The sequence below is a fragment of the Oncorhynchus nerka genome, linkage group LG4 (assembly GCF_034236695.1).
Source record: "Oncorhynchus nerka isolate Pitt River linkage group LG4, Oner_Uvic_2.0, whole genome shotgun sequence".
NCBI lineage: Eukaryota > Metazoa > Chordata > Actinopteri > Salmoniformes > Salmonidae > Oncorhynchus > Oncorhynchus nerka.
In genome coordinates, this window is record NC_088399.1 from 34,314,148 (window position 1) to 34,340,345 (window position 26,198).

Here is a 26,198-nt window from a genome sequence, read left to right on the forward strand (position 1 = left end):
ATCAGGAATTGCACATTCAAAATAACATGTCTAATTTGTAGGGCATATTGAAGGTAGAAACTCAGAGGGAAACTTGCAAGGATCCATTGACCAGATTCTGTCTACTTTACTTTTCAGTTTTATTCAGGAGGGGAGAAAATAAATCTTACAGGAGAAATGACATCAGAAATGTAGTGTTGGAAGCTCAACGATCCTTCAACGTCCCCAGACAGCCTACATTGCATTAAAACGGATTAGTTTGGATAATTATGCCTAATAAATACATTAATTGATTTAACCTTTGATTTAATACAAAGACATCACCCCTTCACCTCAGCTGTGTGTCCAACAATTGCTCACACAGACAGACAGACGCTCTGGGCTGCTAGCAACACTACAAACAGCCATTACCTTTATTCCCACACCAGGCAGAATGAATATACTGTACAATATCTTACACAGTTACAGTATATACAGCTCCTTTACAACAGAAAAGTTTCAACTCTCTCTAAATCATCTGTTCAATCACACACATCCATTCAAAATAAACATTGAATTAGAAGGTTTGTGTCGGGGGGGAATCAGTTGAATCTATTAGTTGTATCTCATCACCGTCAAAATAATGGCATTTTAAATTATTTGAAAAGATTCTCTTGGTTTTACTACTCCCAAAACAAAAGTTAACTTTTTTTAATGACAATATTTTTCATAAGCATAAGAGAACGCTAAGCCAGGAATTTAATTCAGATTGGGGTAACGGTCCATTCACTTTCAAAAGAAACTGTGTCAAGTCCTACTGTGAAAAGTGCTGCGCTTCAGGGTGGGAGTTGGTTCAGCAACTAATGCAGACCAAGTACAAACACACACCTCTACAGACCTGAAAATGTCCTCCACAACCAATACTTTCCTCATATCTGATTGAACACATTTCACATAGCATTATCAAAAACCACCTTACTATTTTTTCAGACTGTTTTTGCTTTTCATTAAGTTAGGGGTAATCAATTGAGTTATTAAAGACTTCCATTCTTGAATAAAAAATCTGACATCAGTAGTCAACAACAAAGACACTACGGAAGCCTCGAAATTCAAAATCAACAAATATGAGTAAACACACACCCCCATCATGGGAAGTTTCTCCAAAAACAGGAGGACCTTCCAATCAAACAGCAGAGCTGAACCCCATTGCCTCTGCCTTGTGTTACTAGGATTAATACAACACTATATATACACATACCTGTACATCCTCCAAGTGTACACACACACTCTCTCTCGGTCACGTCAACACACAAGCTTTAGTCTCCATTCGTTAGCTTTGAGTGGAACCCTCAGCCCAGATGTGCCAAAGAGCACTCATGACATCATAGGGCTCCAAGCACAGAAATCAAATGCCTAGAATGGGTCTGCCATAGAAAAACTACTGTCCAAAAAACAAGTGAGATGAGACAGGATTTTAGTAGAAGCTCTGTACAATCTTAGTGCAATAACCGACAACAAAAGCCCATGAAACTAGAGAGAAGAGACCACTTGCATTCAGATCATTAGGGATACAATTGAGATTGGATCATTTATCACAATCGCCATCCAGTTTCAAAGGGAGCAACTTCATATTAATGATATGTAGAGGGGCAACAAGCACAATGGAATTGAACGATTGATAAACAAGAGATGACATGAAAATGGGACATGAAATAAATAAACGCAGAGCAAACTAGGGGAATAGAACCGACTGGCTCATTGGCATAAGAGAAAGCACTACTGTACATGCATGTGTTCAGATTTCACTGTTTCCAAATGGAAGAGGGTGGATAGACAAGGTAATTTGTAGGGGAGAGCAGCCATGTGTCTACGTTCACGTTCCTCTTTCCTATGACGTCATTGTGTTCCCCTACTTAGAAATTAAGTGAACAATGCAAACGTGTGCCAAATGCTAGTGTCTTTACCAATACTTTCCTGACTTGCTTTCTCCCCAGTTAGGTCAAGGCTCCAGCCTGAATTGATACTTCACTACTCCACCTGCTTCACTGACAACACACTACCTCCACTGCCATAGAACACACCAACACCTACCTAAGGCTGTGTATCAGTCTCCTTCCATTCATGACCAAATGCCTGAGTATGTCTTGTTGCCCATCAGTTGTCATGGAGGAAGAGAGACAAATAAATGAATTGAGAGACAGCCCACAGGGCAAAACCAAGCCTTGTCTGTCTCCACTACCAAACACAGACTATCCCAGTTCTTCTCCAGAATCAGACACACATTGTGAATGAGGATCCTGTGAGAGTAGTCCATGCACGCACACATACTATTGCTGCTAACTTCACTCAAAGCCTTCATTTCTCCTTCAATAGACAATGACTGAGGGGACAGAGATATTTTGTTGCATAAGGAGAGTGAGCAACTCCCAGCCTTAGTGTGCAGTGAATAATAAACTGCATGTGAGACCCGTCAAGGACTCAAATGGAGTGTGAGACAGCGTAAACAAACTCTCCAGAAACTTGAATTTGACGCTGTCGGGGGGGAGAGTGCGCATGTGTGTGAGACCGTATACCCAGAAGTGTGTGTACGTGTGATCCTAGATGACCTAAGTGTGACGTGGTGGAATGGTGTGTGTGTTCAGAGATCCTTCAACATTGCCAGGGATCCAAACCAACTTTGCCAGTTGGCTCCATAGTCTCATCAGACCACCAGGATCTTGACTTCGTCCTGCTGGTCAGGCCGGTAGAAGAAGGGGATGCAGGGATTGTCCCCCAGGAAGGGCACGGTGCGGGGCCCCTGGATCTCCTGTAGCAGCTGCATGATCTGCCTGGCCGTGCCATCCTCCTGGGGCCTCATCAGAGCCTGTGAATCTGGGGGGAGCCTCTGGACCAAGTCTGACGGTGCACTGTGAGGGGTATCAGGGGTGGTGGAGTCAGATTCCATAGCTTTACTTAGATCCATAGACTCTGGAGAGAGAAGGGGGAAGGAGATGAGAGATCAGGGAGGTTAGTATAATGACTATCCATGGACGCTACAGCGGGAATGGAGAGGTGTGTGTGTGTGTGTGTGTGCTCAAACCTTGTCTGTCCACAGCATTGAGCTCCATGCGTCTGTGTGCGTGGTGAGCCTGGACATGGTCCTCCCCAGCTGGCAGCAGGTCAGGGTTAGCTGTAGTGTCAGCGCTAGCCACCACCCCAGCATAGCGGCTGTACCACTCGTTCCGCTCACCCACCAACCTCATGACCAGGTCCTGCAGCTCTGCCAGTTTGGCCTGCATGGGCACAGAAACACGATCAAATGTGTACTTTCTGTGTGTGAGTAGAGTACCTTTGTGTGCGTGTGGACCATTTGCCAAAACTGAAAAGATATAGCTAGCTAACAACCTTTTCCACATGGAAAAGATGGTGGACAGTGACTTGCTAGAAAATACCAGCTAGCTACAAGGAATCTGCCTTCCGAAAAAAAAAAAAAAAGCCTCTCCCAAGTGGGATTGACTCCTACTCCTGCTGCACTGCAGCTTGGATTCCACCTGGCGATCTGTTCACCGTCTGCCCTGGCCCGTCTCCCCATCTGGTACAGATAACAACCCCCCGCCACTCACCCCTCTCTCCCAAGCTGTCACTCGCCTCCAGCACACACACACTGTTGGGGCGAGTGACTCTGAACTTACAATGGCTAGTCCCAAGTCATTATATTTTTCTCTTGTGCTTTATGCTATTTGCCTCATGCGTGCTTTGTTGACTATGAACTTGCTTGTTTACCCAACCGTGGGACAGATGTTTGTTTGTTCCCACACACAGGACTGACTATTGGTTACACAGACTTTTGGCCTCCCATCCTATTCTAACCACCTCTCCCCGGCTTTCTATTCATGTTACCTGATGAAATTGCTTAACAATATGATCTTGTTGCCATCTAATGCACATTCAAATGTCAAAAATCAACACTGCAGAGCTCTCCCTGTCCTCTGCCGTGCACTGATTATATTACTGCTGATGATATCTGGAAATGTGCAAGTACACCCTGGCCCATCTACTGTTGCTAGCCCCAATTCTGATTTGTGCTCTGATGTCTACTTCACCGATTCCTGCTCTCGTAAAAGCCTGGGTTTTCTGTACGTTAACACTGGAAGATAATTACCTAAAATTAGAGGTTGACCGATTATGATTTTAAAACGCTGATACTTGGAGGACCAACATTTTTTAAATAAGTATCAAGCTAGTTAACCTAGTAATATCATAAACCATGTGTAGTTAACTAGTGATTATGTTTATTTATTTAATCAGGTAGGCAAGTTGAGAACAAGTTCTGTGAAGATTGATTGTTTTTTTTATAAGATAATTTTAATGCAGGCTAGCAACTTACCGTGGCTCCTTGCAGCCACAAGGTCCTTTTAACGCAGCACTCGTGTAACAGGTGGTCAGCCTGCCACGCAGTTTCCTTGTGGGTTGCAATGTAATCGGCCATAATCGGCATCCAAAAAGGCCGAATTCCGATTGTTAAAATCGTCCCTAATATTGGTGGGTTCACAGCTCCAATTCAGATGTGTTGGTCATTACCAAGACGTGGTTAAGAAAGTGTTTTGAACACTGATAACCTTTCTGGTTTTAACCTTTTTCGGCAAGACAGATCTTCCAAAGGTGGTGGAGTGGCAATCTTTACCAACGAACACCTTCAGTGCTCGGTTGTCTCCACCAAGTATGTCCCCAAACAATTTGATTTGCTGGTTTTACACATTAAACTTACAAATAACTAATTGTTGACTATTGCTGGGTGTTATCATCCACCATCAGCACCAGCCTGCACCCTAAATACCTTAAGCTCTTTCCTGGCCCCTTACACTAAGCCTGAATTTGTCCTGCTAGGTGACCTGAATTGGGACATGCTTAAACATCCTGACCAAGTCCTAAAGCAATGGGACTCCCTAAATCTCTCAGATTATTACCAATCCCACAAAATATGACTCCAAACACCCAGAAAAGGCTACTCTCCTTGATGTTTTCCTTACCAATAATCCAGATCTAGCAACCTTTCGGTTACTGGCCCAACGCTCTAACCACTAGGCTACCTGCCGCCCCTAATGACCTTAGCGATCACTGTTTTACAGCCTGTGTTTGTAATGGCTGCTCAGTGAAACAACCTGCCCTGATTTGTCATAGACCCTTTCCAAAAAAAATATATGAGCAAGCCATCCTTCATGACCTGGCCTGTAACTTGGTATAGAACCAGCTTGATCCCCTCTGTCGAAGATGCTTGGACCTTCTTTTTTTATATTTTCAGTGGCATCATTAACAAACACGCACTCAAAAGAAAAGGAGAATTAAAAACGGGTTCATCCCCTGGTTCGACCGTGATCTGGCAGAGTTACTCCACCTCAAGAATTCCATTTGTCAAATCGCTCGGCACACGCATACTCAGGCTGACTGGCTGTCGTTCAGGCAAATTATAAATAAGTGCAAGGCCAAAGTTAGTTACTTAAAGGAGCAGTTCTCTCTGTGGGTCTAACCCCAAGAAGTTCTGGAAAACGATTAGACCTGGAGAATAAACCCTCCTCACATCTCCCCATGTCCCTAAATGTTGATGTGGTTGTCTGACAAGAAGCACATGGCGGAGCTCTTTAAATCACCACTTCATTAAGTCAGGATTCCTATTTGACTCTGCCATACCTCCTTCCCCATCCAACATTCTCATCTCCCACTCCTAATGCGACTAGCCCCGATGCTCCTCCCTCTTTTTCCCTTACCTCACTACAAAGTGTATCCCTGCAGGCAGTCACTGAGTCAGAGGTGCTAAAGGGGCTCCTTAAACTTGACCCCCCCCAAAAAATTCAGGTCAGATGGTTTAGACCCTTTCTTCTTTAAGGTTGCTGCCCCTATCATCGCCAAGCCCATCTCTAAACTTTTCAACCCATCTCTCCTCTGGTTAGGTTCCCATTGCTTGGAAGGCAGCCCCGGTGCGTCCTTTATTTTAAGGGAGAGACCAAGCTGAACCTAACTGTTACAGGCCTATTTCCATTGCCCTGTTTATCAAAAGTGCTGGAGAAACTTGTCAATACTCAACTGACTGGCTTTCTTGAACTCTATAGTATTATCTCTGGTATGCAATCTAGTTTCCGCTCAGGTTATGGATGTGTCACTGCAATCTTAAAAGATTCTCAATTATGTCACCATTGCCCTTGATTCTAAGCAATTTTGTGCTGCTATTTTTATTGACTTGGCCAAAGATTTTGACAGTAGACCATTCCATTCTTGTGGGCCAGCTAAGGAGTATTGGTGTCTCCGAGGGGTCTTTGGCCTGCTAATTACCTCTCTCAAAGTGTGCAGTGTAGTCAGAACATCTGCTGTCTCAGCCACTGCCTGTCACCAAGGGAGTACCCCAAGGCTCAATCCTAGGCCCCACGCTCTTCTCAATTTACATCAACAACATAGCTGTTGGAATCTCTCTCCTCCATTTATATGCAGATGATACAGTCTTATACTGAGCTGGCCCCTCCCCGGATTTTGTGTTAAACGCTCTACAACAAAGCTTTCTTTGTGTCCAACAAGCTTTCTCTGCCCATAACCTTGTTCTGAATGCCTCCAAAACAAAGGTCATGTAGTTTGGTAAGAAGAATGCCCCTCTCCCCACCGGTGTGCTTTTTAACTCTGAGGGTTTAGAGCTTGAGGTAGTAACCTCTTACAAGTACTTGGACAGCACACTGTCCTTCTCTCAGCACATATCAAAGCTGCAGGCTAAGGTTAAATCTAGACTTGGTTTCCTCTATTGTAATCTCTCCTCTTTCACCCCAGCTGCCAAACTAACCCTGACTCATATGACCATCCTACCCATGCTAGATTACAGACATGTAATTTTAGATTGGCAGGTAACGGTGCATCGAGCAGCTAGACGTTCTTTACCATTCGACCATCAGATTTGCCACCAATGCTCCTTATAGGACACATCACTGCACTCTATACTCCTCTGTAAACTGGTTCTCTCTGTATACCCGTCGCGAGACCCACTGGTTGCTGCTTATTTATAAAACCCTCTTAGGCTTCACTCCCCCTATCTGAGATACCTACTGCAGTCACACACACAACACCCGTTCTGCCAGTCACATTCTGTAAGAGGTCCCTAAAGCATACATATCCCTGGGGGCCCTCTTTTCAGTTCACTGCAGCTAGCGACTGGCACGAGCTGCAAGAAAACTCAAACTGGACCACGTTATCTCCATCTCTTCATTCAAAGACTCAATCATGGATACTCTTACTGGCAGTTGTGGCTGCTTCGCCTGATGTATTGTTGTCTCTACGGTCTTGTCCTTTGTGCGGTTGTCTGTGCCCAATAATGTTTGTACCATGTTGTGTTGCTACCATGCTGTTTTCATTTGTTGCTGCCATGCTATGCTGTCGTCTTTGGTCTCTCTTTATGTAGTGTCGTCTCGTGATGTGTTTTGTCGCATATTCTTAATCCCAGCCCCTGTCCCCACAAAAGGCAATTTGGTAGGCCGTCATTGTAAATAATAATTTGTTCTTAACCGACTTGCCAAGTTAAATAAAAAATAAAATCAAACCTTCATCTCCTCTTTGTCCTGGGCCAACATACTGATGTACTGCTCCTTCTCCGTGTGTTTCTGCTTCATGACAGCTCTCTGGTTCTGGTACAGGGCAATGTACTCTCCTGGACAAACATACAATGAAGGAAAGAGATGACCGGTCACACTATGGGAATGAATGTGTAAGTGCATCACTGTGTGTGTGTGTGTGTGGTGTGTGAAAAAGGGTAGTGGAGAGTGCGTGTCACTGATAGTGGCAGTCTCTCCAGACAGCTGTATAGAGGAGTGTGATTGTCACCTATAGTATCAGTCTGTCCAGTCAGCTGTATAGAGGAGTGTGATAGTCACCTATAGTATCAGTCTCTCCAGACAGCTGTATAGAGGAGTGTGATAGTCACCTATAGTATCAGTCTGTCCAGTCAGCTGTATAGAGGAGTGTGATAGTCACCTATAGTATCAGTCTGTCCAGTCAGCTGTATAGAGGAGTGTGATAGTCACCTATAGTATCAGTCTCTCCAGACAGCTGTATAGAAGAGTGTGATAGTCACCTATAGTATCAGTCTGTCCAGTCAGCTGTATAGAGGAGTGTGATAGTCACCTATAGTATCAGTCTGTCCAGTCAGCTGTATAGAGTGTGATAGTCACCTATAGTATCAGTCTGTCCAGTCAGCTGTATAGAGGAGTGTGATAGTCACCTATAGTATCAGTCTGTCCAGTCAGCTGTATAGAGGAGTGTGATAGTCACCTATAGTATCAGTCTGTCCAGTCAGCTGTATAGAGGAGTGTGATAGTCACCTATAGTATCAGTCTGTCCAGTCAGCTGTATCGAGGAGTGTGATAGTCACCTATAGTATCAGTCTGTCCAGTCAGCTGTATAGAGGAGTGTGATAGTCACCTATAGTATCAGTCTGTCCAGTCAGCTGTATAGAGGAGTGTGATTGTCACCTATAGTATCAGTCTCTCCAGACAGCTGTATAGAGGAGTGTGATTGTCACCTATAGTATCAGTCTCTCCAGACAGCTGTATACAGCGGTGTTCCAGCTCCTCTACCCTCTCCTTCAGGTCAGCCTTCTCCTGCATCAGCGAGGTGAAGCGGTGTTGGAGCTTCTCCATGGCAACACACAGGGCCTCGTGTACCTCCACTGGTACGCCCTCTGACCCTGAGACTAACACGGGGGGGGAAACACCGGTCACACACTGCAATGGTAACACACTCAAAACTAGCATAGAGCTCTGAGAAAACAAACATTGGTCATGCACGTAGCACACACAAATATGTGCATGCACCTCTCCTCCTCTCACCTGTATGTTCACAGTGACTGTGGTCATCATGGCTGTGAGTGTGGCCGTGGTCATGGTTGTGTTCATGGTCATGACTGTGGTGCTGGAACTCCATGCTGGTTGCTGCAGCCTGGTGACGGGCTGCAAGGTGCAGTCTCCTCTCCTCCTCCAGTCTGCTCCTTACCTCATCTCTCTCTGCCTCCACACGTGCCACTGCATCGCGCACAAACTCCTCCTGAGAGAGATGGAAGAGAGGATTTATTTTTAATTTTTATTTTAATTAAATTAATTAATTAAATTAATTAAATTTTAAATCTGAGACAATTATCTGAGAAATGCTTTGAAAATCCTCACATATGTAGCATTTGGGAGCAACAACACTAGAGGCCACTTAAAACCACTGATAGTTATTTTCTCCTTACCATCTCTTCCCGGCTCTCAAAGTCTTCTGGGATAGCAATGGAGGACTTCTGTGGGCTTTCTGGCAGGGATTGGCTCTCCACTCCGTCTCCCTGGTCTCTGGGGGGTGTGGCCAGGGCTGAGCTGTTGAGCAGCTCTGTGACTTCAGCCTTCAGCTGCTCGTTGTCTCTAGACAACCGCTCCAGCCTCTCCTGTATGGGGGAGGGTTACCACAGCCACAAAGTCATAAACCCCACCCATTTCTACAATTTATCTTCTCAAAATCCAATTTTAAACCTAACCCTAAACCCAACACCAACCTTAACCCCACCACTAACCTTAAGCCTAACCTTTTAAGTTTTCATGAATTTTTACGATGTAGCCTATTTTGACTTTGTGGCAACTATTGGCAACCCAGCCGGCCAGCCAGCGCAGCAGTAACGATGCATTATGAATGTGTGCGTGTCCCGTTCCCTGACCTGGTATTGCTCCAGCTGTTTGTGGCTCATCTCCAGTTGAACCCTTCCATGGGTCTCGTCATGCTGCAGCCGGTCCATCAGCTGGCTCTGCTGCAAGTACTGTCTGTGGAGCTGCTCCCGCTCAGATGCCAGGGCTGTGTAGCCTGCAGAGTACTGCTGTAGGTGGGCCACTATCTGGTCCCGTTGCTCCAGCAGTGCCTGGTACTCCAGAGACTTCAGCTCCAACTGGGGATGAAGCAGACGTGTGAGTGTGTTTGTGTGACAAATGTTGTTCCTGCAGCTGTTCACCACCTTAATTGGGGAGGATGGGCTCGTGGTAATGGTTGGAGCGGAATGGTATGAAATACATCAAGCACATGGGGTGTTTCTCAAAATGCATACAACCATGCAAGCAAATTGGAGCAAGGAAGGTTCGGAGTCCAAATCAAAGTATGCGAAGCAGAGCACAGAGGGCACTTCTCGAATGCCTACTCCATTTGTACATATTTTGAAGCATGCATAGACGCAAGCTTCCATGGAAAGTATGCAAAGAAATATGACGTAACCACGTATAAAATGACATTTTCTTGAAATCAATAGCGGGGACATTACTTGAGTTGAAGTGAGAGAAAATACACTCCGACTTTGTAATTAAATGTTGCCTATTCACATCTCATATGTTGCCTGACTACAACATTTTATCTTGATATGTTGATAAATACATTCAGTGTTAATTTTGGCATGGTTACCTGCCTACAATACCCACTGTAGGTCGTAAGCCCATAGTAAATTAGAGCCAACTGGCTAGCCAGATAGCCACAAAGAATTGTTCGCTAGCTACCCATGCCTGTTATACTATCTTGTTAGCTACATTATTATGATTCACATATAGCTAGCTGATAGATATGAAGTAAAAACATTGCTTTGTGTATATCTTGTTTAGTCTCTTTTGACATTGTCCTGGCTAGAAGAAGGAAGGTTCAGTGAATGAGTAAGTCCATAAGGTCAACTGGCTAGCTAGCCATGAAGAATTGACATCTATATTGCATAACAATAGTTTAAGGTAATCTTTCTAGCTAGATTATGATTCACATAGTTAATTCAGAAAGTCTTCAGACTAGGGCTGTTGCGGTGACCGCCACACCGGCAGTCATGAAGGCAAACAAATTCCACGTGACCGTTTGGTCACGGTAATTAGGCTTCTCCAAGCTCTGATGCTGCTGATGTTCATTAGTAGCCTATCAAACTTGCTAACTGCCTGGTACTAATCACTCTGACATCAATGCAAATGTTATCAAAAATCGAATAAAAAGCTTAATGAGAGCTCATGAGGCGCAACATTCCTATAGGCCATGCAATTACATAGCCTATAGACAGAGTGATGGCCAATATTAAAAAAGGGAAGGATCCCATCAACTTTCTGCTAGGCCTACTATATTTCACAACTTTACTAATATCTTTACAACAGGAGTATAGCCTCATGGCTGGCATGAAAATGAACCACGGGAAAAGTGTCCTCCATTCGCAATTTAAGTGCATAGATGAGATGTATTTTTCCCCTGCTGCCCGTTTCGAGACAGGTGCATGATGATTGTCCATTCTAAATCAAAACTCATATATTATATGTAAAGACGAGATTAAATCAAGAATAGTCTGATGGGAGACTCACGGTTCTTCCCGTTCCTATTACTTGTGAATGATCACTTGTGAATTATGCCCAGCATAAGGCAAAGAAACAATGGCTTCTTTTTGCAAGTTTTTCAAATCGTAGTTGCACACCTCATGTAGCCTTACCCATAGCCCTATATGTTTTAATAAGATTTGTATCACAACTAAAGTGTCCAAACAACTTCTTAAAATGAAGCACATTAATCCGCTTTAGAAGGAGTGTAGAGCCTAAGTGGTGTATATATAAGCAGCGTGTGAGTTTCAAGTTTGGGGAAGATCATTTTCACCATAAACATTTATAATAAAAGCATTAAATGCATAAATCGCATTTGTGGTCACTTTTGATAATGGTGTTTTCCGCTAATGGAACATTTGCGCTCGTAGCCTACTACCATGTGCACATTGCTGTGCTTATAATGTGAAGAAAGAGGCCAAATTATATATCATAATTTAAAGCTGTTTTTTTTGCGTCAGCCACATTGCGTAAAACTTTTTTTTTGATGATGATAGTGGTTGGATTAATTTGATATCCATCGCATCCCACAACTGTCCCAGACTATGTTTGGAATATTTATTTCTCACACAGAATAGGTCAATTTTTGTACTATGGGGGATTGTAGATTGACATAGGCTAGTGATTTTACTGTTCGTTAGGCCTACTACTCATCATGTTGGCTGACGAAAAGTCAAATGTGGACAGTTCTTCCAACATGCACCTTGGAATTGGATAAGGATGCGTGCGTCCCCCTATGTGTGTGTCTTCACTGGTAGCCTGTGAGAAAGACCCGATCACGTGATGGAGAGCCATGTGAGAGGTGCTTAGGAGCGTGCGGCACTCAGGGAGAAGGGCACAATGGCCCGCAAAAAGCATGGACGTTTTTAGGTTGCATTACGGCCACACAAAGGGGATGCCGCCGTTAAATTGTGAATGAGAGACTGATGAAGTGTGTGCAGCCTGAGCAAAAAACTAAGCCGAGCTTATGCCTTCTGTCATCATTAGTCGCATCATGCAGCCTTACAGAATGCAGTCTTTTGTCTCTATTGTTGCCATTGTCCTGGCTGGAAGAAAAGAATGGGGAGATGCAGCGTGCGGTAATACAGTAGGGGGAGTGCTTCTCAAATTAAATGTTTTATGCGTCCTCACAAGAACATACTCAAGAGAACGTCCTCGGAGAATGCACTTGGAGCATGAGTGTGGAGCACAGTAGTATGCATAGAGAAACATCCATGGTTTCCATGTGTTTGACGCCATTCGCTCTGTTCCAGCCATTATTATGAGCCGTCTTCCCCTGAGCAGCCTCCACTTGTGTGTCCCTACCTGCTCCTTGAAGTTATGCAGGTCCTCCTGTAGTTGTCCCATCTTGCGTCCCAGCTCCTTCTTGACGTGATGCTCTGACTGCAGAGCAGTGGTCAGCTCCATGTTCTCATTGGTCTAGGATGGCAGAGAGAAATTCAACACGAGGCAACACCCTTGTTATTCTAACGTGTCTTATCTTACTAGCACTGACTTTGCTGATAGTAGCTTATTGAGGAAAAGTTTGACTTTCTATGATTGTGATATTTGGTTGTCTCACCTAGCTACCTTAAGATGAACTAAGTCGCTCTGGATAAGTGCGTCTGCTAAATGCCTAAACTGTAAATGTGTGTGTTTTGACTGTGGCTGAATGAGTAAAAACCATGTTTCCAGTTCCACCCATTTATTTTATCACCAACCAAACTTAGGCAGATTAGTGAATACTTCAAATAAGTCAACAGGACAGTAAATAGGTAATATTCGTCCTTACCAGTTTGACGAAGCCGTTCTGCAGCTCAGCCAGCTGGTCTTTAAGGGTGCGGTTCTGGGCCAGGGCGCGGCTGATGGTGGCCTTGTCGCTCTGCACGTCCTCCAGCATGCGCCTGCGGTCCTCTGCATCCTCGGCCCCGCGCTCCGCATGGCGCTCCAGCTCCGAGAGACGGGACTCCTGCTCCGAGCACATACGACTCAGCTGCTCGTTGTCACGTAGCTATAGCAAAGGAACGGGAAGAACAGTGAGATTTTGCTTGTGAGACTCTATAACAGGGAAATGGTGTCCAGGATTTGGTTCCAGGCCAGCACCAACAAACCATAATGCATCTTATTAGTCAAGGCCTTGATGAGACAGGGAGTGTTCAGAGTGTGATATGCACAGTGCGTGTTATTATTCACTGGTAGTGTGTGTGCGTGTGTGTGTGAGAGAGAAGGGGAGGTTATCACCTGGGCCTGGAACTGTGTGTTGAGAGAGTCTCTCTCCTGCTGCAGGCTGCTGAGGGCTTCCTGGAGGGCCAGTTCACTCGCTGAGGGCCCTGAGGGCTGGGGATCTACCTGGGCCTCTCTCTCATGGGACAAAAGGGCTGGGGAGGAGAAAACAATCAGTTCATCTCCCTTTGAGAACATTTTTCTCCTTTCACCAACAGTACATTGAACTTTCCTTATGGCAAAACAAATCCTTTCATGATAATCATTGACAGGATGAACACAGTAAGCTTGTCCTTGGTAGAAAGCTCTTCTGAGAACCACAGATGTGCAAAACAAGGAGGGTAGCTGTGTGCCTCACCTGCAGCGTGCTTCAGGTCTGTGATGTGGGCTTCTAGCTCCTGGATCTGACTGATGCTCCTGTCTCTCTCCTCTGCTACTAGTGTCACCTGCACAGGACACACACACACCCCAATCAACAACTTAACAAAGTATTTCTAGCATTCCGTTCAGAGGCTATGCCAGCTCTATAGGTTCTGCTAATGGGGTGGTAGCATAGTGTACCTGAGAGAGCAGCTGCTCTGTCTTGTCCTTCCATACTCGTCCCTCCTCCTGGATCTGCTCAGCGTAACGGTCTCTCTCTGTCTGCAGCTGGGCCACCGACTCCATTAACTATAGATAATACCAAAAGACCATTAACACAATGGCAAGGTGCTAAAACATTAAAGAGGCATACACCCGTTTGTAAATGTCAGTTAGAGCGTTGGGCCAGTAACTGAAAGGTTGCTAGTTTGAATCACAGAGTCGCAACAGTGAAAAATCTGTCAATGTGCCCTTGAGCAAGGCACTTTATCGCAATTGCTCCAGGGTCGCTGTTGATAATGGCAGACCCTGACCCCACTCTCTGAGGGTGTCTCAGGGTGAGTTGGGATATGGAATAAACATATTTCCAATTCAAATAGACAATTCTAAGCAACCACCAAATTTGATTATAAATGTGTGGTCATGAATCAGTTCTAGGTGAATTCATCCTACACAATGCGCTCGCATGTACGCACACACCCCCCCCTACCTGAGCAGTGTGCACCTCAATCTGTAATTTCTCCTCCAGTAGTAACTGCATCTGCTGGTTGGCACTGGGAGGCCCTGACTGACTGGAAAACTAGGAATAAAAGAACAAGAGAATTGAACAACTGCAAAACAAATGATAATGGCAGTGTGTATGGAGTGTGTATGGAGTGTGTGTGTGTGTGTGTGTATCTACCTGTTGCAGCATGACGTCAGCCATCTCCAGTCTCTTGCGCAGTTCATCCAGGTCCAGTCTCATAGCACTGTTCTCACTCACCTTCAGCTTGAGCTGCTCTGACAGCTCTGACCTCTGCTGCCTCCTCTCCTCACTCACACTACTGCACAGGGACGGAGAGATATAGGAGGGTCAGGTTGGAACATACACAGCCTCTGAAATGCCAAACCTACTCATAGATGACACTCATGGTTTCCACTAGATTCCTTTTCCTACCTAGTCCACAAAGCATACAAGGGAATATGATAAAAGGCCAGCCATTTAGTAGAATGGTAGCATACTGCAGGTAATACTTACTTTAGTCTGTACACCTCTAGCCTCAGGTTGTCTCTCTCTCTCTCTAGCTCTTTGTTATGCTGCACAAGAGAACAAGATAAGCAATCATATGTAACGCATTACTGCAAAGCTAAAATCGAAACTCATCGCTCACGGCATTCAAGTAACTGTATCAGAATCAGTCCGGTGTGTTTGCATGTGATAATGTAAATGACCTTCTCACACAGTTTCTCTCTCTCTCTCTCTCTGTGTGTGTTTAAGTTACCTTGTCAAACTGTTTCTGTTGTGTGGAGACGGAGGACAGGGTTCTCTCCAGCTCAGAGACTCTCTGTTTGGTGGCCTGGAGACGGTTACTCAGCTCCTCAGCCTCTCCTGAAAACACACATCAGCAGCTTACTGAGCACCAATCCAAATAGACTTTTACACACATCAACTCTCTCTCACCAGCCTCCCCTGAAAACACCGCACATTACTGAGAACGTTCACATACACACATTGATATTCATACATCCTCAGTTTCACACAGGGTGTACACACACTCACCTGTTTTCTGGCGGGCAGCCTGCTGCGTGTATGACAGTGCGGTCTGCAGCTCAGATTTCTCCGACACCAGGATGCCGATGGTCTGGATGTGGACCTAGAGAAGAGGATGGACAGAGAGACAAGCACACGATACGGTCTTAAAATAAACAGAGAACCTTACATAGAATCATTCAATTGGTGTCACTGCACTGCATCATCCCCGTCATTTATCAAATCAAAGCTTTCTTTCACTTGGAATGACGAGAACATATTTTGTTCTGTGTGTCAGTGCGTGCATTCCTGGGTAAATAGGCTACGACACATGGTGTATGGGCTCTTAAGACAGATGCATAGCACATATCTGGAAATGCAGAGTGAAATGAGAAAATTGCTTCAAATGGATTAGGAGAAGATGTCAGAGGATGTGTGTCACAGGAGGTCGGTGGCATCTTAATTGGGGAGAACGGGCTCGTGTTAATAGCTGGAGCAGAACGGTATCAAATACATCAAACACATGGTTTCTATGTGTTTGATGCAATTCCATTCGCTCCAGCCATTATTATGAGCCGTCCTTTCCTCAGGAGCCTCCACTGTTGTGTGTACCTGTAATTGTTCTCGCATGGCTCCCTGCTCCCTCACACATTTCAGTTCAAACTCCTTTCGCTCCTGATCAAAGAAAGCACAAACATATTGCATTCATCCACTGAGGAGAGACACTGAAGAATAAACGCAAAATAAAACCATTTCAAAGATTTTACTGAGTTACAGTTCATATATGTAAATCAATTGAAATAAATTAATTAGGCCCTAACCTATGGATTTTACATGACTGGGAATAAACAGATGCCTTAAAAAAAGGTAGGGGCATGGATCAGAAAACCAGTGAGTATCTGGTGTGACCACAATTTGCCGCATGCATTCGAGATCCATAACCTTTGAAATATTGTTGGTCAGGCTGTTGATTGTGTAAATTGCTGAATATTGGCGGGAACTGGAACACGCTGTCGTACATGTCCATCCAGGGCATCCCAAACATGCTCAAATGGGTGACATGTCTGGTGAGTATGGAGGCCATGGAAGAACTGGGACATTTGTAGCTTCCAAGAATCGTGTACAGATCCTTGCGACATGGGGTAGTGCATTATCATACTGAAACATGAGGTGATGGCGGCGGATGAATGGCATGACAATGGGCCTCAGGATCTCATCACGGTCTCTCTGTGAATTCAAATTGCCATCGATAAAATGCAATTGTGTTTATTGTCCTTAGCTTGTGTCTGACCATACCATAACCCCATCATGGGGCACTCTGTTCACAATGTTGACGTCAGCCAACTTCTCGCCCACATAATGCCATACACGCAGTCTACCATCTGCCGAATACAGTTGAAATCAGGATTAATCCGTGAAGAGCACACTTCTCCAGCGTGCCAGTGGCCATCAAAGGTGAGCATTTTTTCGGTTAAAATTCTGAACTGAAGTCAGATCAAGACCCTGGTGAGGAGGATGCAGATGATCTTCCCTGAGAAGATTTGACAGTTTGTGCAGAAATTATTTGGTTGTGTAAACCAACAGTTTCATCAGCTGTCTGTGGTCATGGTCTCAGACAATCCCGCAGGTGAAGTAGCCGGATGTGGAGGTCCTGGGGTGACGCGGTTACAGGTGGTCTGGAGTTGTGTGGGAGGTTGGATGTAGGCATATGGTAGAGTAATGAACATTAAGTTCTCTGGCAACAGCTCTGGTGGACATTCCTGCAGTCAGCATGCCAATTGCACACTCCCTCAAAACTTGAGACATCTGTGGCATTGTGTGACAAAACTCCACAATTTAGAGTGGACTTTATTTTGTCCCAAGCACAAGATGCACCTGTGTAATGATCATGCTGTTTAATCTGCTTCTTGATATGCCACACCTGTCAGGTGGATGGATTATCTTGGCAAATGAGAAATTCTCACTAACTGGGATGAAAACAAACATTAGAGAAATAAGCTACATTTTGGGGATTTTTTTTCTTTCAGCTCATGAAACATGGCATCAAAACTTTACATGTTGCGTTGATCTTTTTTCCAGTATATTTATGCTCACCTTTTGCAGCTGATCTGTGAGCTCCTGAGATTGCTTGGTCTGTCAGACAAACAGGACAGGGGGCAATGAGTGACATCAGCACCATCCACAAACCACCACTATCTACACTAAGTCAGTCATCTAACCAAACAACAAGTCATCTCCTTTCACTCTTCAGCAGTCAAATACCTATTGAGCACCTCCCATTTACAAAGCAGCACAGAAGCTTACTAGCCTAGTCAGTCGGGTTGCGACGGTTAGCAAGCTAGCTCCAGAAGCAATATCAGTGCAGTTGGTCTATTATTAACGACTGACAAAAACATTCCCTCATTTCATTCATTGTCGAGATCATGGTGAGCATGTCAAAGCTTAATGGTTACCAATGAGAACAGTGCAGGGCAATGGAATTTGTGAGGTGAATAAACAAAACCATGCATGACTTGATCAACTGACTGACTGTGCTGCCACTCAGCACAGCTGCGGTTTAGCCAACGTGCTAAGTGTTACGTCATTCGTTACATGCTAGTCAATCTGTGGCCAGTCAGTGTACCTGGTGTGGTATGAGTCTTGCTATGGGGGCTGTGAGGGGTTATTTGCAGAACGCCCAAAACCCAAGCATGCGCACACACACACACACTCTTACCAGCAGGTCTAGCTTGGTACTGAGCTGTGAGTTTGTTAGGTTGCTGGAGTCCAGTGCGGTTGCCAGCTCCTGGTTTCGACTCTGATGTGTGAACATACAACAACAACAAAAGAGGGAGTGAATTGAAGTGAAATAAATGAAAAACAGATGGGAGGTGGAGAAATAAACAATAATTCATTGAAGTGAAAGTAAATAAGACTCTCAGGCTCCTTCAGGGATGTAAAATGTGAACCAACAAAAATGGCAGCAGCAGGTATTTGGTCCTACTAGTAGTTAGTGAGGTAATACAGTGAGGACAGGGGCAGCTAGCAGAACATTCAGTAACAAATGTACAGACTGGAGTGTGTAATGTAATGTGACAGTGTTCTCACATGACCTCCGGATCTCCAGATGTCTACATAACATGAACTACTCCAGGGTTCCCTGGTTAAATTCATCAAAGCTTGATGAGTTGGTTATTTGAATCAGCTGTGTAGTGCTAAGTCAAAAACCAAAATGTGCACTCACGACGGGCCCCAGGACAGAGTTAGGAAAACCCTGAACTGCACAACCACGGTAAGAACATCAAAGTTCCTAATGTGATCTCAGCCAATTTAACAAGTTACAAACTAGTAGTCACTATAACATGTTGTAACACCTATACGCCAGCTCCAATCAAGGCTTTGGAAAGATGCCTGAATTTTATTTACTAAAAGAGAGAGTCCATTCTCTATATAGATTGCATCAAACTGCAAGGTAATCTAACATGTCTGAGGACTATTACACAGGACAGAGATATGACCTGAGAAGGAGAAATAGAGTTCCTCTGCACTAAACTGTATGTATGCAGGGCCTGGGAAAGGTACAGTAGTGTTGCCTGGACGGCATTTCATTTGTTCTGTTCTGACTGTGACGATCTTTCAGATTGCATTGTTGTCTCAGCTGTGCAAAACAGCTGTCATTAGTCAAGTATATCACTTGCTGTGTGTGCCTGTGTGTGTAACCCGAGCCTGGATGCAGGGCCGGAACAGGCAGAGGGGTCATGTGAGCTGTATGGCCGAGGCCAGTCACATTCCTACATGGAGAGCAAGAACGGGGGGATTGTGAGAGGAGAGGATGGAACACCTCTACATAACCTGGGGCAACACACACAAGATTTCTCTGGTGTGTGTATGGAGACACATTGGACACAAGGAGGGGAGTGAACATCATGTACTGAGGCTGATTCAATAGGCATGACGCTTAACAAGGGGCAACTTCAAATGGGGATAGAATGAGAATGGGTTTGTCTGATCAGGATAAATAATGGATTGCATTTTATAGTGCTTTTCCCTGTGTACTGGCCATGATAAGGGGGCAACGTGTGGTGTGGTGATGTGTCACTTACCTCCAGTTCTTTTTCATTGGCAGGCGAGGGAGCACCGTCTCCATTTACATAGGTGGTGGATGACTAGAATAGACAGGAAAGAAACAATTCAAACCACAATAAAGCAAGCTTCTCAGAGCCAATGAGAGCATCACAAACAGCACTCCTGATTATGCAACGCACTAAACCAGGAGCAAGCAAATATCCAAACCAAGTAAGATAGAATATCATTGGGAGGGGCTTGCAATTAGCCAACGTGCATTTCTCAGTGCGTCGACTGCAGTTTATAAGCCTAATTTCTGCTTTTTGTGGCCATAAAGTACACGCATACCCCAGAGAGCAGTCCGTTGAGCTGCTGGGAGAGCTGCCGCAGGCTCTCTGTGGATGAAAGGGGTCTGGTCACACACACACACACAGACACACACAGAATTAGCCCAATGTTACAGTAACACACCAGTCTTATTGAGTAATGGAGCATTCAATATGTGATAAACTGAACTGCCAGCCTTCATAACTGTGCTACTTATTCTGTGTGTGTGTGTGTGTGTGTTCAACAGCTGCAGGTGAGGGGGGCTGTGGGGGAACATTCTGAAGAGGAATTGTGTGTGTGTGTGTGTGTGATGACTTGGTGACCCACCTATTCTCATCCGCATGGTTTTCATTGCCGTTGGCGTCAGGGGTGCAGTTCTGTGGCAGAGGAGAGAGAGAGGAAATTGCTTTGAGTGAAACTAAAAAAACATCAAAGCAAGCGACATACCAGGCCAAACGTATTCAGACACAATGAACACAAGTTAGGCCAATCCATCCCTTGTACACGGTTAAAAATGACCACTCATTAATGAGTGGAGAGAGAGGTGGTCACGATACCAGAATTTTGACTTCAATACCAGATTTCGTATCAAGATACTTGATACAATCACGATACCAAGGGACAAAAAGGCGTATTAGCCAAAGTCACAGAATGGCACTTGATCCAGACAGATCTTTCGAGTTCAGTATCAATACATTAGAAATGTAAGATTTTGTAATGCATGCATAATGGATCAATTATACAATCAATTTGACTTTGTAAAGAAATTAACTACATAAATTATTAGCCTTATTTGAATAGTGAATCTAGTCTATTGATAAACTGGGTAAATCAAGACGTAGTCTAGGCCTATTTACAATACAGGTGAATGCATATTCAATTGGAGTGTGTGCATGCATTGAGTTATTGCTTGTTTTGGCTGAATTCCTGGGGCTACAGATGAAAAACAATTTGGGACTTACTTTACAGATCAACAACATTTGCGCAGAAGAAGCAATCTCTTCTTTTATAAAGTGTGCGCTGTCTCTTTAAGATCCATGACATTCACTCACACACTAAGAGGCTTGCGCAAAGACGATCTTGACTGGGAGAGACATGAGTCAGGCGAGAAAGTGAATGAAGAAAGTTTTTGGTGATAATCAGCTTTGAAATAAGCAAAATGTTGTGCTATGTTTTGCATTTTATCACATTCAAGGTACTATGATAGTGAGTTGATGTTTGCTTCAGCTGTAAACTAGCAAGGAAAGCTACCAGTATCTTCTTGCATTGGAAGGTGTTCTAGCCTGTAATGGACATTGTTTTGTAAACAGTAATTAACAGTTGTTTCAATATTTATGCATGCCGTGTTGCATTATTCAAATGTGTTCATTTCTGTTCAGCGAGCGATAATGCAGCCCAGACTCCCGGTGAATGCAGTAGTTCCTCAGGACAGGCTAGAAATGAGTAAGTGGCACTGGCATGGCGCGATAAGGGGACAACAGCTGCGCTAATAGACAGAGTTGATTATCTATTAAAATCAGTAGATGATGTGAAACACATTTGCCAGAAGTACTGATAGTAAAAATTCTAGGACCAAACTGTTTTTCAGGTTCTAGTATTGAAAATGTACAGAAGATTCAGTATACCTTGCAACAGTAAGAGAGAGAGATGGAGACAGATAGAAGACGGTGGGAGGGAGGAACACACCTTCTGCATGTCAGTGTTGTGGGCGTAGCTGACACACTCAGGGTTAGTAGCAGACATAGAGCAAGCAGGGTTAGGGGAGCTGCGGCCGGCCTCTCCGTTTGGGTCCTCCAGTAGCTGGGTGACAGGGGACCTTCTCACCTCCTCATCAACGTGGGCCTGAGGCCACAATACACACAGACATTACTTTTCAGTGCTCATCCAGAGATTGTGGTTGAAGCAATTTGGAAACATACACATGCCCACACCATTCTAAACCTACAAAACAAGGTACAGTCAGGCAGCACAATCACAACATATGGATGGACAATCACACACATCTTGTTTTTCACTGATGGAAACATGCCAGCATGGTAAATAAAAAATAAATAAAAATTGGGTTCAGAAGTTAAACATGCAAAACACACAGATACTACCATCACGCCCCAGATGGACTGACCCAAAACAGAACTAAAAACAGTTAGCTAGGCTTTATCCTAGCATATTCAGAATAAATCAACAAATGGCTAAATAAATACAAAGCACTTCTCTCCCTGTAGAGAAATGGCTACGATGAGCAACCAGTGAGCATAGGGAATAGCATGCAGGAGAGGAGAAAAAAACAGAGGGACTGAGACAGTAGGGAGGGAATGGGACCGATACACAGAGCGAGATCAAGTGCGGTAAGTAGAGGGCAAGAGACAGGTGTAAAAGAACAAAAAGGACAAAAGAAGAGAGTGGGGGAAGAGTGAGAGAGAGAGGGAGAGAGAAAAAGAAGGCAGGAGGGAGATAAGCTCACCTGGCTGTTGCCAAAGGGAGGCAGAGCTAATCCATTGGTCTGACTACGAACTTTCAGAATACTCTGAATCTATGGGAGACGGGAATGGAAGGGTAAGAGAGGGACAGTGAATGAGCTAATGAGGGAGGGAGGAAGGGCATTGAAAGAGAAAGATTTGAAAGCCTACAACCTGCAGCTTCATTGCCAGACAATGTTAGCGGCTGACTCATCAATCAGTTCCGTCTCTAGAAGTATAGAAAAGATTTGATTCTGTGATAATGTTCCTCTAAGAAAATGACTGTCATTGTGACTGGCTGGCTGGGAGCAAAGTCTTTACCGATGCCAGAAAAACTAGTTTCACCATGGGAAGGCTAGGGCAGAAGTTAAAGCAAACAAATACTGCAAAAAAGATCCAGGAACTACAGTGCAGTCGGAAAGTATTCAGACCCCTTGACTTTGTCCACATTTTGTTATTTTACAGCCTTACTATAAAATGGATTTAAAAATAATAATAATGCTCAATCTATACACAATACCCCATAATGACAAAGTGAAAACAGGTTTTTATTAGACAAATCGAATTTATTAAAAAACATAAATAACTAATTTACATAAGTATTCAAAACTTTTGCTATGAGACTCAACATTTAGCTCAGGTACATCCTGTTTCCATTGATCATTCTTGAGATGTTTCTACAACTTGATTGGAGTCCACCTGCGGTAAATTCAATTAATTGGACATGATTTGGAAAGGCACACATCTGTGTAATAAGGTCCCACAGTCGACAGTGCATGTCAGATCAAAAACCAAGCCACGAGTTCGAAGAAATTGTCCGTAGAGCTCCGAGACAGGATTGTGTCGAGGCACAGCTCTGGGGAAGGGTACCAAAACATTTCTGCAGCATTAAAAGGTCCCCAAGAACACAGTGGCCTCCATCATTCTTAAATAGAAAAAGTTTGCAACCACCAAGACTCTTCCTAAAACTGGCTGCCCGGCCAAACTGAGCAATCGGAGAAGGGCCTTTGTTGGGGAGGTGACCAAGAACCCAATGGTCACTTCGACAGAGCTGGGAGAACCATCCGGAAGGACAACCAGCACTCCACCAATCAGCAACCACCCCCATCCAACATGACAGAGCTTGAGAGGATCTGCAGAGAAGAATGGGAGAAACTTCCCAAATATAGGTGTGCCAAGCTTGTAATCATAACCAAGAAGACTCAAGGCTGTAATCACTGCCAAAGGTGCTTCAACAATGTACTGAATAAAGGGTCTGAATACTTTTGTAAATTTATTATTTTTTATTTTATACAAATGTTTTTGCTTTGTCATTGTGTGTACATTTATAAGGTAAAAAACAACTATTTAATCAATTTTAGAATAACAAAATGTGGAAAAAGGCTAGGGGTCTGAATACTCCGTATATAATTATTACAGTAACCATCGCCTGTCCCTTACACCCCCCCCCCCCCCCGACATTACTATGAAACAATTGCCAATCTGACGTCATTCTAATAGGATTAAAGGCACATTAACATAATAATATTGATTTTAACCAAACAGAAGGGTGTGTGTGTGTGTTAAGATGCAACGTCCTGACGGGAAAACAAATTGACAGAGCATGATAGTACTTTCTTGCCTGACGAAGACACGTCCTTTGGTCACTGGAGCATAGCTGCATTTTACATTCCATGATCTGACATAAATGACAAACACTGACAGTACACTTGCAAATGGCTGCACTCACACACATGAAGTGTGCAGCTGAGCTGGAACACTAAATGTGATTCCAGAGCAGAAGTATCAGACTGCTTTCTTGCAACATTTCACTTTGTTATTGAAATGCAAATAGCGTGAAGTCAAATCTTGCAAAGAAGCAGTGGAGCAGTGTGCATGAACAGTACTCAAACTCATCACACACACACACACAGCGGGCATGCAGCTGGGTGACTCACATTGTCTGGAGAGTGTAGGTCAGCCGAGGGTGTGTCTGGTTGGCTCCCTCCCTTCCTCTTCTTCTTGGCACCTGGTCCTCCTCCTCCATTTCCACCCCCTCCTCCACTGGCAGGAGAACTCTTCTGCTGAAACTCCTTCAGCTGCCCGGCACAAGAGAGGAGGGGAAGAGGACAATGAGAGCTCTCAACTGTCTGGAACTCACATGTTTGCTAGGCTAAGCACATCAGCAGAATCATTATATTGCATAGAAAGTACAGGGAGCCTTGGTGTGGCTTACAATAATGTGAATATTCAGAAGGATCCCATATGATTAGCCTACAGTATGAGCAGTTATTCCTGGGTATGGTATCACTGGTGTGGGTGACAATGGAATGAGTATTTAGAAAGATCCAAAACTGTCCAACAATATCTTACACCATAACCAATTGCTGCAATAGCTGAAGGTTGAGGAAAGTACTTTTTAGTTTTTAAATGTGAAATGAGAAAACATCCCCCTTGCACAAGTGGGTTTGTTTTTAAATGTGTAATGGTAGAACATGCGCCCGCCTGCACAAGGTTGTGCTGTGACAGCTGTCATGAGACAAATTAGAGAAACTCCATCAAAGAGATAAGAATGCCATGTCAAATTCCTAAGTTGGATCTCAACAATAGTATGTGGTTATCACCATGTCGAAAGAGATAGTAGGCGACGCAAATGACTTGAACAAGACAACTGTTCTTCAAACAAAATAGCTTGATTTGATTAGGCATCTATATACAATATTTCTAGGTAGCTAGCTACTGAGTGACAAAACAGAGACAGGGAGAGGAAGCGTCTGCTGTAAAACTACCCGTCACGTTACTCTTCACTAACACATTGCTTCCTGTCAAACATGACTCAATAGATATAACTAAGCAAACGTTTTACTTAGCCACGGTAACATCATCTTCAGTTTGCCATTTCATTAACCAGTGACACTGGCAGGCATGCAATCCTAGGAAGTTATAACGTAGCTAGCTAACGTACACAAAGTGACAGTAAGAAAGTCAAAACAAAAGAACACCCCATTATGTGTAATATTGTGTTAGCTAGCATCAATCATCTTGTGCCAACTGGCTCGGTGTTAGAGAACTGGCTCGGTCAGTTCATTGATAGTTAGCTAACGTTAGCGAAATTACTATGGCTAGCTAACATGAGCAAACGTAAACTGGCCAATTGGGTTGATAAAACTACAGAAGGTTTGTACCTAGGGAGCAACGCCATTGCAAAGTTTACAAGTCCCTGCCCGGTATACATTGTCCACATACTCTTGCTACTTAATGCTACGATTAGAGGCCCAAGGTAAGCCTCGGTATTTCGTGCGCACTAACAGCCATAGCAGGAGGATGCGAGTTGGGTTGGGCGACTGCAGACCGGTCCGAGGACGTGGAATGTCAACATCACACCGGTTCGTGAAAACTTGAAACTACTGACAACTCAAATCCAGAACAAGAGTAACGTTTGAAAAAACTGTTATATTCGCTGTGAAATTGGCAATTCAAATGTGTACCTTTTTCTTGGCTGCGGCGAGTTTAATTTGCCTGCTCTGGTCGGCCATCCTTCCTGTCCGGTAGCGAACCGCACCACGTCAACAATTTGGGAACAGTCCGTGACGCGAGAAGGTATCTTGCCGCTAGGGGCGCAACAGCTCCATCGGGAATACTTCAGAAGATGTTAATAACTAACCCAAAATAGTGGGCAGAGCCAAGCACGAGCCAGTGAGATCCTACTGACGCGTTCTAGCATGTATTTGCATATTTCCGCCCCTACACAGCTAAACACCATTTATTTTCAACGTTGGCAAAGAGTAA

The 26,198-nt window shown here is 44.2% G+C and overlaps 1 protein-coding gene across 4 annotated transcripts; it reads right to left on the reverse strand.

Annotated features, from left to right (window-relative positions):
• Nucleotides 1-102: 102 nt before the first annotated feature.
• On the reverse strand, nt 103-26,032 carry LOC115122746 (golgin subfamily A member 2-like). Of its 4 annotated transcripts, XM_029651997.2 has the most exons (27): nt 25,898-26,032; nt 24,368-24,508; nt 22,436-22,504; nt 21,661-21,816; nt 20,302-20,351; nt 19,996-20,059; nt 19,686-19,748; nt 18,320-18,400; nt 17,698-17,736; nt 16,216-16,278; nt 15,634-15,727; nt 15,356-15,462; nt 15,112-15,170; nt 14,776-14,917; nt 14,584-14,673; nt 14,076-14,183; nt 13,873-13,960; nt 13,533-13,669; nt 13,084-13,302; nt 12,618-12,731; nt 9,653-9,877; nt 9,197-9,385; nt 8,796-9,009; nt 8,489-8,659; nt 7,512-7,618; nt 3,038-3,230; nt 103-2,925 (listed from the first exon to the last, which is right to left on the reverse strand). In XM_029651997.2, exons 1-27 carry the CDS (start codon nt 25,943-25,945, stop codon nt 2,660-2,662), a joined length of 3,297 nt encoding a protein of 1,098 aa, XP_029507857.1. In that variant the 5' UTR covers nt 25,946-26,032; the 3' UTR covers nt 103-2,659. The 4 variants fall into 4 exon arrangements, with proteins under 4 accessions (XP_029507857.1, XP_029507862.1, XP_029507870.1 ...); XM_029652002.2 differs by lacking the exon at nt 22,436-22,504; XM_029652010.2 differs by lacking the exon at nt 21,661-21,816.
• Nucleotides 26,033-26,198: the final 166 nt, after the last annotated feature.

Coding starts and splice junctions, on each gene's coding strand:
- LOC115122746 (XM_029651997.2), bottom strand. CDS start 25,945: ATGGCCGACCAGAGCAGGCAAATTAAACTCGCCGCAGCCAAGAAAAAG. Junction 19,749..19,995: donor TCAACGGACTGCTCTCTGGG/GTATGCGTGTAC, acceptor TGTCTATTCTAG/TCATCCACCACCTATGTAAA. Junction 15,728..16,215: donor CCATGCGAGAACAATTACAG/GTACACACAACA, acceptor CCTCTTCTCTAG/GTCCACATCCAGACCATCGG.